This window comes from Acomys russatus, chromosome 27 (assembly GCF_903995435.1).
Source record: "Acomys russatus chromosome 27, mAcoRus1.1, whole genome shotgun sequence".
In the NCBI taxonomy this organism is placed as follows: Eukaryota; Metazoa; Chordata; class Mammalia; order Rodentia; family Muridae; genus Acomys; species Acomys russatus.
In genome coordinates, this window is record NC_067163.1 from 10,356,452 (window position 1) to 10,371,632 (window position 15,181).

Consider the following 15,181-nt stretch of genomic DNA (forward strand, 5'->3'; position numbering starts at 1 on the left):
GCATGCCTGCCTCTTAGTAAGACTTGGCATATGGCACTTCCCATAGACTGAAGCGAAGACTGTCAGTTACGGGCAACCTGAATGCTTCCTCCCTGGGAAACTGAAGTCAGCTTAATTATATAATCCATGCAGACCATAATGGATGAAATGTCTTTGGTTCTATTTCCGGTGTTCTCTCCATAGCTGTAGAGCATGTGCTCAATGAACTGGCCTGGCTTGGGATAGGTCTCCTTCCTCAGGCCCCCTCCGCCCACTGAGTATTTCCTGATTCTGAAATCCACCTACCTCTCTACCTTGCAATCCAGCCTCATTAACTGATCTTGCCGACTTATTTTCTTTGGGTCTAAAGTTCACAGACTGAGAGGGTAATTGAGAACAGAGCTACAGTGATTTATCAATTTAACCTTTGGACTTTTCTGACCAAACTCACAATGATATAGCCACATAAGATTATTTTCTATCAACCATTGAGGCTCCCTCATCTAACATACACTCGAGTTAGCCCCACTCTACAGACACTGGAAAACTAGCAGGGCCACAGTCACCCAGAGAAAAAAAGGAAAAAAGGATTATGTTATTTTATTTTACACAAGTGGATGAAAACCTACGTCATATGCTGAATTCCTAGAGTCAGCCATGGGCATGAGAAGCCACACAGCAGTCCCTGCCAGCGGAGGTTCCTTCTCTAGGCCTCCCTGCAAATCTTGGGAATAATGGAATGTAGCCTCTGGTCAATTTGCTGAGAGAATTCTTTCCTTTAGTTAATTAATCAGGTTTTAGACTTAGTTGCTTGGGATGCTCAAGGAGATTTTGATTTTTTCCAGTAGGCTTGGACTTTCATTTCACCATCTCCAACACAATTGAGTGCTATTTTTCATATCTTGAATCTTACTTTCCTGGTTGCCTTAAGAATTCGACGCATGTGACTAGCTTGTATGATGAGACAGACCACCTAGCTTTGCAGGCAATTTCTCCTCTGGCTTGCCTCTTCAGATGTATCTAGACATCAGCTTTTTTGCAGTAAGGTTTTCCTGGGTATTTGAGAAGATATTTCAGCTCCTGCCGTGACAAAAGCCTATTCAGACGCTGCATAATTTACTAACCTGATTTATAAAGAGCTACATTAAATCTACTACTTTCATGCAATATGAGGATAGAGCCTTCTGAGGAAAGCTAAGGTCTGTAATGATGGCAATGCACCCTGGAATTACATGCAATAGAAGAAAGCAGATTGGGGCAATTATCCCCCTTTTTATTATTAAACCTTCGGATGGCTGTTAGAGGTTAATGGAACTATTATTTTTCCTTCTTTCAAAATCTGCCTTAAAGCTGATCTGGATGACTCCACATGAGGAGCCTGGCTCTTGCAACAGCAAGCAAAGTTCCCATTAAGCAAGAAGAGAGAGCACACTGTGTGCGGTCACTCAACTAAATCCTAGAGCCTTCATGTCCTAGAAATGCGCCCTGATGGGGAGAGGTGCCCCTGCCCACTTAACGGCAAGCATGCTATCTTTGATGGCATTTTTATAATGCATGACACAATTTTCGTAGATGGGTAAAACAAGCCATGGTAATTGGAAGATTTTTTGAGGGAGGATTGGCAGAGCAGCCACACCTCTCATTATCTGGGAAGCTACAACCTGTGAAGACCCTTCCTGAAGACAAATTCCAGAATCAAGTGACAGAACAGAAAGTAAGCCGGCACCATCTATAGCTGATGCACTTCCAGGGCAAAAGGTGGGGCCTATGCTCTGGGCAGACAGGAAGATAGGAAAGGCTAGAGTCAGGAGTGAAGTCAGAATGGCAGGCCTGGGTCTATCCTCAAAGTGGGTCACATGAAAATAATTTCCTAAAACGATAAAAAATAGTGAGCTGGCTTCTCTTCCTAATCTCCAGAGGTGCCCGGTTAATGAGAATTCACAGTTTCTTCCTTTCCTTCCTCCTAGCTTCTGAAGATCCGTTTATAAAGAGAAGACCCAGGCCAGAAGATGTCCCTGGTGAAACCCAGCGCTGGGATTTGGGTCCTGAGTCACACGGTGCCAGGAAAACAAGAACTTACTCAAGATAGAATACCGCATTTCTTTTCTTTTCTTCTTGATTTTTTTCTTTTCTTTCTTTTTCTTTCTTTCTTTCTTTATTTATTTTGTTTTTGCATAGTTAAATAATCAGTGACAAAGGGCACCAGCCTTTTTATGTTTCCTATGGTTACTGCAAACTTACAGAAACAAAAAGTAAGAAAATGACAGCGACCATGCTAGATGGGTCCAGAGTGGAAGAATAATTTTTCCAGTCTATTTTAGGAAATGCGTTTGCCAGTCATTCAAGACCGTCAGGCAAGCATCCTGTATTTGTGTCACACACTTCATTGTGTCCTGGGTGAGCCCCCACTTTGAAACAGAGGCCTTAAAATCAGAGACATAGATTGTATCATGTGTCCTCTGCCACATGAGTCAAAGGAAAAGCTAGCAGCCAGTGCAGTGGATGCCACCATAGACACAATAAACAACCAGAATGACCCCCATAGACTCATGTGTTTGAATGCTTGGCCATGGGGTGACTCAATTAGGAGATGTGGCCTTGTTGGAGGAAGTATGTCACCGCAGGGGTGGGCTTTGAGGTCTTGTATGCTCAAGCTATGCTGGTTGTAGCTCAGTGTCTTCTTGCTGCCTGTGGATCAAGACGTAGAACCCTCTCCAGCACCATGCCTGCCTGCATGCTGCCTTGTTTCCCATCATGATGATAATGCTTAAACCTCTGAAACAATAAGCCAGCCCTAGTTGAATACTTTCCTTTATAAGCATCACTGTGGTCGTGGTGTGTCTTTACAGCAATAAAATCCTAAGTAAGATATGTGGGCTTTATGCAAGGTTGGAATGAGTTTGATTGTACTTCAACTGTGTTTTTCAAGGTAGATAACATTGATTACAAAACAATAAAAATGTTGCCTATTCAGACAGGAGATATGGAAATAAACTAAAAGAGGAAGCACTTGGGGAATATTTATCTTATTGTATTTGGTTGCTATTTTTTCCCCAAGACCTACATGGCAATGCATGCTGTTGCGAAGTTCACCACGCATTTGAAGGCAGCTTTAGATTAGACAAGGCTCTGGCACCCACTCTCCTCTCCTGCTTGGCATAAACAGCTGCAACCCCACATTCAAAAGCCAGCCAGAGTGTGCTGTCGATTCCTTGGAGCAAATGTATATTGAATTTGTAAAGTCATTTATTATTAACTTTGCATGGGAAAATTGTTTCCAGCTCAAAAGCAACAACAAACATCTGTTCCTCTTGCCTTGTGACCATTTATATGAATGAGCTGGAAAGGCATCCACCTGTTCATCCTCCCAGGGAAAGCATCTAGGATAAACGTGGCTCTGAGGAGAGCCCAGACAACGAGGAGGAGAGACTTGTATCTACCACTGTCCACGTAGTGGTGAGATCTGGTACTGTACACTTGTGACCTCAACATTTGCCAGAAGGGCTGCCACATTTTCAAGGCCAGCTTGACACACACACACACACACACACACACACACACACACACATGCACACACATTCATGCAAGTGCATGCATGACCACCTGCTCCCCAGGTCCTTCTTTGAAGCTTCAGTTTCTGCAGTCTGCTCCTACCAGGTGTCAGATGAGCATATATGTCTTGCCAGGCCCAGACTTGCCCTGTGCAAGGCATTGACATGATGGTCACCATCACCTCTTTTCTCTGTGAGGATTCTCAATAAGAAAAGGCCCTATGAGGGCTGAGCATTGCAGATGGATAACCTAGGGTGATGCCTGGCAGCTCACAGAAGATCCTGGCCTTTTGTTAGGTACTTCCAGAACACATTTTCTCAAATGTCATCAAACCCTTAGTTGGGGAAGCCTCTAGAGCACCTGTGGCAGAGGGTTACATAGGTTTAAATGTACCTGGTAAAGGGCTGAGGCCTCTAAACCCTCATAGTGGGCCTGAGAGGCTGAAGCCTGAACCTCAGTGGAGGGCATTAGAGGAATAAGACCCAGCATCTCTAATGTGCATAAAATACCTCATCCTGTGAAAATCCACACACAGCCGGTTGCTACTCTAAGTGTGAAGAATGAAAATTGCTTTCTCACACCTTCCCCTCATAGAGATGGTAAGGAATTCACAGAGCACAAAGGGAAAACGAAAAAACAGCCATGCTTGTTGGCTCACAGCAGGCTCAGAGCTTGTCCTAACAGGCCCACCTCCAGCCATCAGAACAGAGACACAGGTAAGACCAGTGTCAGCATTCTTCCTGGCCTTTACAGAGCAAGGTCCCCTGTTGCTAAGCCCTGTGATGACTGATAGAAATTCTGCCAGTGGGATAACTAACTGCTCAATGCTCACTGCATGAGAAAGGTGGGTAAGGACCACTAAGAATATGCGGGCTTCTCTTGCTTGCACAAATGGTTACGATGAATCTTGGGCCTGAATATAGCAAGTGTTTATAAATCCAGAGTCTGGGCCTTCAGCTTCCTCTAGAAAACATCCCAGCTGTCTCTTCAGGGCCACATATCACACAGTGATCCTGAAAAGCTGTGGCTGCTTCAGTTCTTCTTTTCCTTACTGATGTGTATAAAGTACATCATCCTGTGAAGCAGGATTAAGCATGGCACAGAGCGTGTCGTAGCACTAGGAGACAGGGGGGAATGATTTCTACTACTCAAAAGGCAATTGCCAGATTTGTCACTTCCTGTCCATATTTGTCACTTCCTGTCTCAATGTGGACAGGAGAGAGTCTTGTATGAATAAACTAAGCCAATGTCATCTCAGCATATAAGCCTGTAGCCAGTGGGTGGTGCATCAGATCCAGTGCTGACTTAATATAAGCAAATCACCTGACACATGATTTGGCCAACCTGTAGGTCACCACTTCAAGAATTTCAATCATAAAATTAATTTTTCCAAAAGTATTGCCAACACTTTATTTTCTACCCATAAGACATATAGGTGTTAACAAAACACTAAAACTTTACATAGATGAACAATATTCCTTTCTTCCTGTCAATCATTTTCACCTTTTAAAACTATATCTCCTTCTCCCCCCCCAATTTCATTCCAAAGACATGGCCTGTGATTATCAACAAAAAGTAACAGAAACACTCACAGAGTGGGGACAATGTGAGCAGAGGTCTGAGGAATGGTTGAAGAAGGTGACCACAGGCCAACAGACTCTATGAACACTCAGCATGGTAGTGGAGCCTGATGTAGAGTCTGTAAAATATAGGCGACCATCTAGATGAGACTTCAGCTCTGGGTCTACAACCATGGAACACTGAACAGCCAGGTTAGCTATGCAGGGGGAGTCTTTGCAGACCAAGGCAAGATGTCACTGCCGAGTTGGTGGCCACCTACATCCATCCCACAGCTACTGAGAAAGCACAAAGCTGCTGCCGAGTGCATCTGAGCAGGAAGTGATGCATCCTCTACAGCACTGCCTTCCTCTTAGGAAGGACAGGCATGCTGTCCAATGGTCTACTCTGCAGGCAGTGGAGGATCAGTGACATTGACCAGAAAGACTACAAGACCCAAGTCCCGTGAAGGTACTAAACAGAGAGAGGAGAGCCTTCCAGGTATCTCTGTGTGTGACAGAGTTTTAAGAAAGAAATCTTCAAGGTCTAGCCCCTCACAGGGAAAGACAGGAGGAAGAGTTGAGGTGTGTTTAGGAGGTATGAAAGATAACTTGTCAACAGGTCAGGCTTGGTCTTTCTCCTGGGACCTTTCTCCTTTCAAAGTGGAAGGGCAGTTAAAATGGAAGAGCCATTTTAGAGAATGAAGTTAGGGACCATTCGCTCCACTCCTGTTTCCCCCTCTAATGATACATCCATCCTCACATAGAAAGAAAGTGACTCACAGACAGAGTTTTTGTGGCTGCTATCCTTGCTTGGCAGCATCTTGACTCCCCTGGACTTCAGCTCAATCGCCTTTTTCACTGAAAGAAAGAAAAGTAAATTGTCAGATGATAATTTGTCCACAAAGCTATACTTTAGTCTTATATCAAATCTAGTCAACACACGCTGCCAACCTCTGATCTAGGGACTGGGATCAAAAAGGCCACTGAGACTAAACAGATGGGAAACAAGCTACACATAATTAAGGCTTTTTGGCAGCAAAATGTGTCTCATGATTGTGTGCCCAGAGCTAAAAATAATTGACAGTGGGGTTCACCTTCCACCAAACCCACTCACCACCAGGAAATGCAGATAGGATGCACCACCATTGTCTCCCCAACCACACAGGGCAGCTCATGCTCTCAGTGTTTCCATAGTGACCCTGACCCTATTGCTTTCTATATAATTTGCTATATTCATGAAAGTCTCCTCACAAAATAGATGTTGATCATATATTTATTCATGCTTTAATTCAACCACTTAGAATTTGTCTGATGGCGTTGATGGGCAGCAATGTAAAAATGCCATGCTCAGAATGTTGTAGGTTAACTGGGAAGGAACCACTCTCCTTTTCTACTTCTTTTCCTTCCTCCCCTCTTTTTTCCTTCCTTTCCTTGTCTTTCCTTCTTCTCCCCTTCCCTTCCCTTCCCTTCCCTCTCCTTCCCTTCCCTTCCCTCCCCTCCTCTTCCCTCCCCTTCCCTCTCCTTTCCTCCCCTCACTTTTCTCCACCCTCTCCTCTTTCCTTGCCTCCTCATTCCTTCACCCCCTCCTTTTCTAGCCAACCTTTCCTGTCTGAGATATACAAGGATGTGATGCACTGTAATTTCATCTCTCAGATTTAGATAAAGGTCTGACTTTTTTAGGTCCTGAGCAAAACAAAACTGGGTATGAGCCAAAGTGTGTAACAGGGATCCCTTGCTTTTAACATTGAGATTTAAAGCAGGGAAGAGAGCTCTGGGTATGAGTCATCTTTGTCTTTATCTTTTGCTGCCCTGAGCTCTCCTTCTCTCTCAAGTACTCCTCATGGAGAGTATGTATTGGTCAGTTGGCTTATTTCTCTAGAAGAGACTACACACAGCAAATAAAGATAGCCAGGAGCCTGATACTCCTTAGTTTGCTCTGGTGCCTTAGCATTTCCAATTATTTCAGCCCAAGAAATAACAACCAAAATAAAAGCCAGGCCAGCTGCTGCTTAGTTCTACCTCCCTTACTCCACGCCCATTCCTAAGAGTCTTGTGCCCCATCCTCCTCCTGCCCAGGATGCTCAATGAGAGAAAAAGTTGTGCCCTTACATCAAGATTGAACACTAACCCACAGGAAACACTTATCAACAGCCAGATGAAGTTTACTGTCTACACTTGTGTCACTCAACCTTCCCTCAAGCCAGAGAAAGAAAGGCTACTGATGCCCTGATTTTCTTTTTTCCTTTTTCTTTTTCTGGAATAATAAAATGAAAGCAGTTATCTGCCACCTACCACTTCTCTCATAAAATATGAACTGTGTTACTTCTTTTTAAAAATTTTTCTTTAAGTAATTTATTCGAATTATATCTCATTTGTTATCCACTCACTTGTATCTTCCCATTTCCCCTCCCTCCTTCTTTCATCCTATTTCCCTCCCCTAGGTCTGTGACATAAGGGGACCACCTCCCCCACCATATGATCACAGCCTATCTGGTCTCTTCATGGTAGCCCACTTACTCTTCCTCTAAGTGTCAGCAGGTCTCCCAACCATGGGGAAGTGGTCTAATAGCGGGCACCAGAGTTCATGTCTGAGTCAGTCCCTGCTCTCTACACAATTGTGGAGAATGTGCTGTCCATTGGCTAGATCTGGATAGAGGTTCTAGGTTTACTGCATGCATTGTCCTAGGTTGGTACAGTAGCTTGAGCTGACCCGAGAAGAGAGCAGGTCTTTTCACTGCTATAGATATGGTCTATGCCTCAGACTCTAGTGGGGGGAAAACCTTTCACCAATGGGACCTCACAGAGTGACAGAAGCAGAAGGTCCTCTCAGAAGACAAAGTCTCACCAGTAGACACCATGGAAGGGAGCAAGTGTCTAACCCCTTTGGTACCCTGACAAACAGGCTGTCACTTTGTCAGTGTGCAGGAGTCAGGACTGCCTTCACAAATCCATAGCTAAACTGAGGCTTTGGGCTAGTGTCTCCCTGGGCTCTGGGTCACCAAGTGTTAGCTGTTAGATTAGCAGAGTACTGTGGAGGCATTTGACATTGAATTGTTTCTCAAATTGTTCCCTCTTATGTGAGCTTCTTTGTTCAGAAGGCCCTAGTCAGTGTAGATGGAGTTTCTATTTACTTCTTTCTTGGCAAAGAGCTGGCCTTAGATTTATAATCTTTTTTTTTTCTTTCTTTCTCTTTTTTTTTTTTTAAATCTGGACCTGAAATGTGTTGAATCCTTTAGCACTGTAAACCTCAAAGTTGGAATGATACAAACAGACAATTCTTGCTGTGGGCTTGGCAGAGTAACAGAGAAAAGGCAGAGAGTGAGGAGTATTTGTGATCTTCCAGAGCTCTTCCCAAATGCATGCCTGATGAATGACAAGATTAGGATAGTCTGAGTTCCCAGTGCTAAGGTTGCTCATGGGGACATTGAGGTGGATATCACAGATCCACAGTGAGAAAGTGCTGGTCAGTGTGTGGTTCTCAACTTTCAACATTGCAGAGTGCATGTCACAGAGCCACCATGGTTCTGGCCATATTCCTTAAAGGTGATCCACCCCACCCAGATACCCACCAGGATGAGGAGAAAAAAAATCCCAGAGAGGTTGGCTACTTCTCTGTGACAATGACTTAAGCACCAAGGACCCTGTGGCCACTTGTGCTTTGTAATAGCGCCACCATCACCCAAATTTCCCCCAGTGACTCCACAAGGCTTGACTCAAAGGCCTGGTCGTTGGTTGTTCAGTAGCTACCCACAGTGGTCCCAGCCTTAGGTTTTCTCTGCCTTGGTTTCCTTCCCTGTGACATTAGTCTGTTGTTTCTCATCTTTATTCCCATGTAGTGAGCAACAGCAGGACAAACAGAAAATAAGAGCAAGAAGCTGCCAACCTTTGGAACAGATCTTACTGTGTGCTCTGCCCAAGAACCATGTTTTAATTTAAAATCGTGAGTGCCTTGATGTGTGTTCCGCATCATTTCCACTTTCGTCTATAGGAACAACTTTATCTTGACATAACTCATGGGAGGAGAGACGAATGTGCAATGAGCAATACGAAGGCGAATCAATGGGAAGATTATACAGTGTGCTAAACTCACAGCAGATTCCACTCAGTGTAAACAGATAAAACAAACAGAACTCAATTCTCTCAGAAAGGAAAAGAAAAGACTGAGAGGCACACAGGGTGCTGCTATAAGAGTGTCTGAATATACTAGACCTCTCTGAGAATATGATGAGCCCATAAATTCGACAATCCCACAAATAATTGTTCGAGATGCCATGAAGCTAAATTTCCACCAGGGATGCTTTATTTATTTTTCGATATGGTGGTATTATTCTTTTGTTGCTCTCCGAGCCACCGACTTCTGATTTATTCCATGTTCCTTTAGCCTCTTATTTGAGGACAACGGTTTGTGGCAGTTTTGTCCAGAAAAAGAAGTTGACATATACATCCTTGGTCGACCAGTTGTCTGCACTTTCCATTATGCCTTTCCCTTCATATCTTTCTTCTTTCTCCCAGAACCATTTCCTTTCTTCTTCTCCCCCTTCTCTTTTTCTTCCTCTTTTTCTTCCCTTTCTCGCCCCTATTTTTTTCTTGTCTCTCCCTTCCTCTTTGTCACTTCAGCTCCTATTGAGGCTAACAGAGAGACCCTGACTTATAAAGAAAGCATCAGGAAAAGAGTGTGACATGGATGTGGGGAGAGATGCCGTTCCCCTCACCCCCACCCCCACCCCCACCACCCTGTACTTCCCTTTGGGGCTAAGAACAATCCTAATTCTCATGTTTAACCCCAAACTTAGCCTATGAGGGCCTCCATTCTTAGCTAACAAGTTTCTTTTTTGTTTATTTTTTTTCTTCTGAGATTTTATTGACTTGAGTTGTAAATTCACCTTTTGAGGGTCATTGGCTTAGTAAGGGAATCCTTAGACTTAGGCAGGCTTTTTTCCATATATCTAGCTAGTATATGCCATACATTAGTTAATGACTTGTCTCCCTCATTGATCAGAAGCATTCCTGTCCCAGAAATGCCCTTCTCACATAATTTGTTCAATAATTATTTAATCAACACAATAATAATAACTGTAATCAACCCTTTGTTGGATAGATTGTGTTATTATAGCACAAAAGATATATTTTATTTAAACTTCTATTATTCATTTTATTTTTTGTTGGTTTTTGTTTCCTAACACAGGGTCTTTCTATGTAGTTCAGGCCTGCCTGGGAATCATGAATCTTCTGCATCAGACTCCCAAGTGTTGAGACTACTAGTGTCTGTCAACATTTCCAGTCTTGTTCGTATTAATTTATTCTTAACTTAAGAGGCAATGGCATGTTTTAGAACTATGCTTTTTGCTTAGATGTATTTGGAAATTTTTATTTTTCTTTCATTGTCAGAAAATAAAATTTTAATTTTGAATGTCCCACAGTATTTTTTAACACAAAATTAAGCATTTAAAAAATCCTAGGCCTTGAGGAACGCGGTTGTTTACTCTCCTTTGCTCACCACAAATCTCATGTTTTCCCAGGGGCTTTCACACCTCAGTCCTTTACAAATTGTTTCGAACATTAGGATGTAGAATTGTTTTTAAATTAATCAGTCACTTCATTACTAAGTCCAACATCATAATCCCCCAATTAACACCGATTTCACTGCATTTTATATGGAAAAAGCCATTACAATCCTGATGGTTTTACATTTTAAACACACTTAATTTAAACCCATTGCTGAACTGTCTGAGACTCTGTCAAGCGTCTCAGTGTCTCCCCGGCTCCCTGGTGCCTGTCAGCTATCAGTGTCATGTTCACATGGTGGTGGGAGCTGGTGCAATCACAAGGTCTCAACTATAGCTACTCTGGGAATAAAGGAGCTTTGTTGCCACAAGAACCAGCTCTTCCACATCTTCACCTGGGCTCAGGACCTCGGAAACATGATCTATCACCTTTTTGTCTATTTGTTTTGTTAAGATGTATTCTCATATGTAACCCAAGCCAGTCATATATCTATGGTATACTCTTGCCTCAGCCTCCCAGTGCTAGAACTGTGAGCAGAGACCACCACCCCCAGTCTGGCTGCTCTCTTTCCTCCGGTGTCACCTGGTTTTTCTATTCCACTTATTGATTGATTGAGTGAGTGAGTGAGTGAGTGAGTGAGTGAGTGATCCATTTATCACACAAGCATGTTATCCTATTCCAATTTCTCTATGAAAACTCAAATCAAAAAGTGTACAAAGTAGCTAGAACCCAACCAGGAAATGGACAGTAGAACCTTTCTCTCCCACATCCCTTCTCTCTAGCCCCTGAGAGCTGGAGCTAGCACATCCTTTCCTTTCCCTCCTGAGGCTGAAACACATCTCTCCAAAGTCTGGTCCCGCTTCTCTATGTGTGAACCTGCTACTCAGGTCTCCACTCAGCCACTACCTCCTCATACCTCAGCATCAAGCAGCTCTGGCTCAGTTTACCCCAGCACAATGGCCGCCCCATTCACAGGGCTGATTCATTCCCTGGGATCTTCATAGGACTGCCATGTATCCGAGCTGTTCACAGCTCGGTTACATGGGCAGTGCCATTATTTGTGATCATCTAATCCAAACTTATGATTGGGTGTTCACGTGTGATACCTGCGTTTGACACATGGCTTGAAATTTTTGAGCTTACTTAAGCTGATAAAGCAGCCTAATCACTCTGCTAGGAATCACTACTCGCTACCTTGTTGATTACTACTTAAACATATTTTACATTAAAAAAAAAAATCATCTCTCTCCTTTCTGTGCTGGGGATCAAGTAAGAAACATGTTGGCAAGTGGTCTCATCCCACATATCATCATATTGCATGCCACAACATGTAGTGAATTGTCTAATTATAAACATATTATCTCATAGTGCTGAAATGTCTAAATTCAGACTTCAGCTGAATAAGTATATAACATTTCCTAAGCACTCGTTTAATGAATTCATATGTTAGGTTTTAAAAGCTTATGCTAAATGTCTCTTGATATCAGTCACACCATGATGGAAGGTCTCAAGGTGGGACGTCATGATAAGAGGTACTGAGGCAGGGACTAAGATCCTGCTCTTGTGAAGACACCCCAACTCCTCAAAGGGCTGACAGGCTACTAAAATCAGGGTGGAAACTGACACCTCTGCACCATTTGCATCTCTCTGACTCCTTCACTGTGGATGAAGGGACAGAGATAAGTCATTCTTCTAACCCTGTCATGTCCTTGGGTTCAGGGACAGACAACCTGACAGGACAGGCCTCTGAGGTAAGCATCCATCAGGGGAGCCTACGACAGGGAGCCGAAGCAATCCTTTACCTGGGAACCTTGTCCCAGCAAGCAACAAGGACTTGTTCAGACCTCCTGACAGAACCAGAGCTGAGGTGATGAAGGGCAGAACTCTGTAAATGCCTCCTTATGGATCCCCTTTGTTCAGTTTTGCTTCTACTTAAACCTAAGGCTCACGCCCCTTGGCCGACGTGAAGTCAGTCGGCTCCTTTATCAACTCCTCTGGACACAGGGAGTTCTTCTTCCCTCCGTGACTTTCACAGCCATTCTAGGAAGCAGGCAGCAGAGGCAGGTGCACAAGGCTGCCTTGTTCTGAGTTTTAACCCTAAAAATCTCCAGTTATAACATTGTCATACAGCACTGATGCTGTGTCATTCCATTATTCTCCATATGATTATATTCATGGCTATTGCATAAAGCCTGAGAAAACCTAAAAAAAAAAAAAAATGCCAAGAGGAAGTCAGAGAATCAAGAGTTCATCACACAGAGGCAGCTAGCATTACAGTTTTAATTCCCCTTTTCACACTCCCAAATGAGCTGTGTACCTTAATACAGAAAGTTGATAAAGACACCTATTTTTTTTTTCACAAGGGAAAAAAAATAAAGCTTAATTTTTCTTCTGTTTCCATCACATCTTCCCGTCTTTTTCCTTATGATGCTCTTAACAATGGTCATCTTTAGTAAGAGCCAATACCTCTGCTCACTTCCTGGGCTTCTGTGTGACTCGGAACACCTATGGACCATGTGTTCAAACTCTGGTCCATTTCTCTAAATGAACTGCTACCATTAGAGTGAGCCAGGGCTGTCACCCCATCAGACTGAACCGACTGCTAGAAAAGCTGTGTCAGCTAGCTCACCCAGGAATATCTTAGCTAACCCTCATCTGTCGCCAGCCTTAGTGAAAACACTCGCCAAGGAGGTAGTGAAAAAGATCTCAGGTTTATCCGCATTTAAAGTAATGGATGCACTTACTGGCTGTCTTGCTGACACATATCTCACAGTGTTGCCTCATTGTCTACAGGTTATTTTACAGGGAGCTTAATTGTTGCTGCGGCAAATCTTTTTAAGTTCTAGAAATAACTGCTGTGTTGTTTTCCCAAGGTCATCTCTCCTGCAGCTCTCGTCATATGAGTACACAGATGCAAACACTCCTACACCTCTATCAGGTGCTAGCAAGGCTTTGAACAACAACCTTTGCAGATAACAAAAATGATCAGATTTCAGTTTTCTGCTTAAATCATCCAGTCTGCTCCATCTGGGAACCAACTGGTGAATCTCAATGCAGTAAGTGACACTTGACACTATTAAAAGCTTTAAGGCTGGATTGCCTTGCTGAGTGGTCACTGGAAACCTTTCATCTAAGGTTCACTTCAGAGACTGAAATGATAGTTTTACATGCGCATGTATGCGTGAGAAACCTTTGTGTCTTTCCCGAAGGTCAGAATTTCTTTAATAGAAATAAATTCACGAGCTGAGTCAATTCCATTGACTATAAATTTCCTACTTGCCCTCCTGCCTGAGAGCTGGCTGTTGGTAAACAAAGAATCTTCAATCCTATCTTAGTTGTCAGTATAACTCTCACACATTACATTGCATACCTTTACATTTTTTATTGACTTAGTTATTTAAAAATATTTATTTGTGTGTATGTATGTATGTATGTATGTATGCATGTACATGTGCATGCCTATGGAACCCAGAAAAAGACATTAGATTTCCTAGATCTGGAGTTAGAGGTGGTTGAGCCACTCAATGTGAGCCCTGAGAACCAAACTCTAATCCTGTGTTAGAGCAACAAGGGCTTTTAACTTCTGGATTATACCTGCAGCCCAAACATTAAAAAAAAAAAAAAAAAAAAACCAGCAACAAAGCACTGCCCTTCCACCACAGTAACGGTTTTAATCTTGAAACTAACTAAAGAAAGTGCATATAGGACATATAGGACTGACAGCTCAGCAGGTAAATGTACATGTTGCTTTTCCAGAGGATCTGAGTTCAGTTCCCAGTATGTCCAGAAGCTTCAAACTGCTGATGACTTCAGCTCCAGGGGGTTCTATGGCTCCCATGCCCTCATTGCCCTGCTCATCGTGGGCACTGCATTCATGTGTGTGCACATACATACATATGCATAAATCAAAAATCAAAGATCTTTTATAAAAATCATGTGTGTGGGTGTGTGTGTGTGTGTATGTGTGTGTGTGTGTGTGTGTGTGTGAGAGAGAGAGAGAGAGAGAGAGAGAGAGAGAGAGAGAGAGAGAGAGAGAGAGAGGATGCAAGGATTAAAAAGGCCCAACATAGCTCAAAAGTTCAACGAGGCCTCATTGGAGGCAGATACACAGACTTGACAAAGATGTGAGTACAAGGCGAGCAGCTGATGTAGTCAGACACTGGAGAATCCACAGCTCTATCACAGCCAATGGTTCAGAGTAAACTGTAGGCTGCCAGGCCTGAGGGCCTTAAGGTTGCATTGAGTTACAGAGTTAGTTCATAAGACCATGGACATTGTGGAGACAGGGTGAATGAGCTGGACCAGACGGATAAATGTGGGATGGGCAGAGGGAAATCTAAGTAGGTGAGGCTAGCACAGAGAAGTGAGCTGAGCTCTAGTCCTTGGGATAGCCAGGAGTTCTCTGAGTGTCAGCCCTCCTGAGTGGTCACATGACAGGTCAGTGTGGGTGTCGCCATCTCCCTCTCAGGTGATCTCCTCTCTACAGGAATCAGGTAAGAGATTTGTACCCTTCCCTCAGTCTGGAACACTTCGTATGTTCTCAGGCCTGGTTTATCGGACATGGTTTTCCTATTCCCATAGGCTCA

At 43.4% G+C, this 15,181-nt stretch overlaps 1 protein-coding gene across 1 annotated transcript in view; it reads right to left on the bottom strand.

The window, feature by feature from the left end:
• Positions 1–15,181, bottom strand: part of Csmd1 (CUB and Sushi multiple domains 1) — a 1,555,368-nt gene that overhangs the window by 501,960 nt on the left and 1,038,227 nt on the right. Inside the window, exon 7 of the mRNA XM_051170014.1 lies at positions 5,871–5,948. Within this exon, the coding sequence (XP_051025971.1) occupies positions 5,871–5,948 (78 nt within the window). The remainder of the gene's footprint in view (positions 1–5,870; positions 5,949–15,181) is intronic.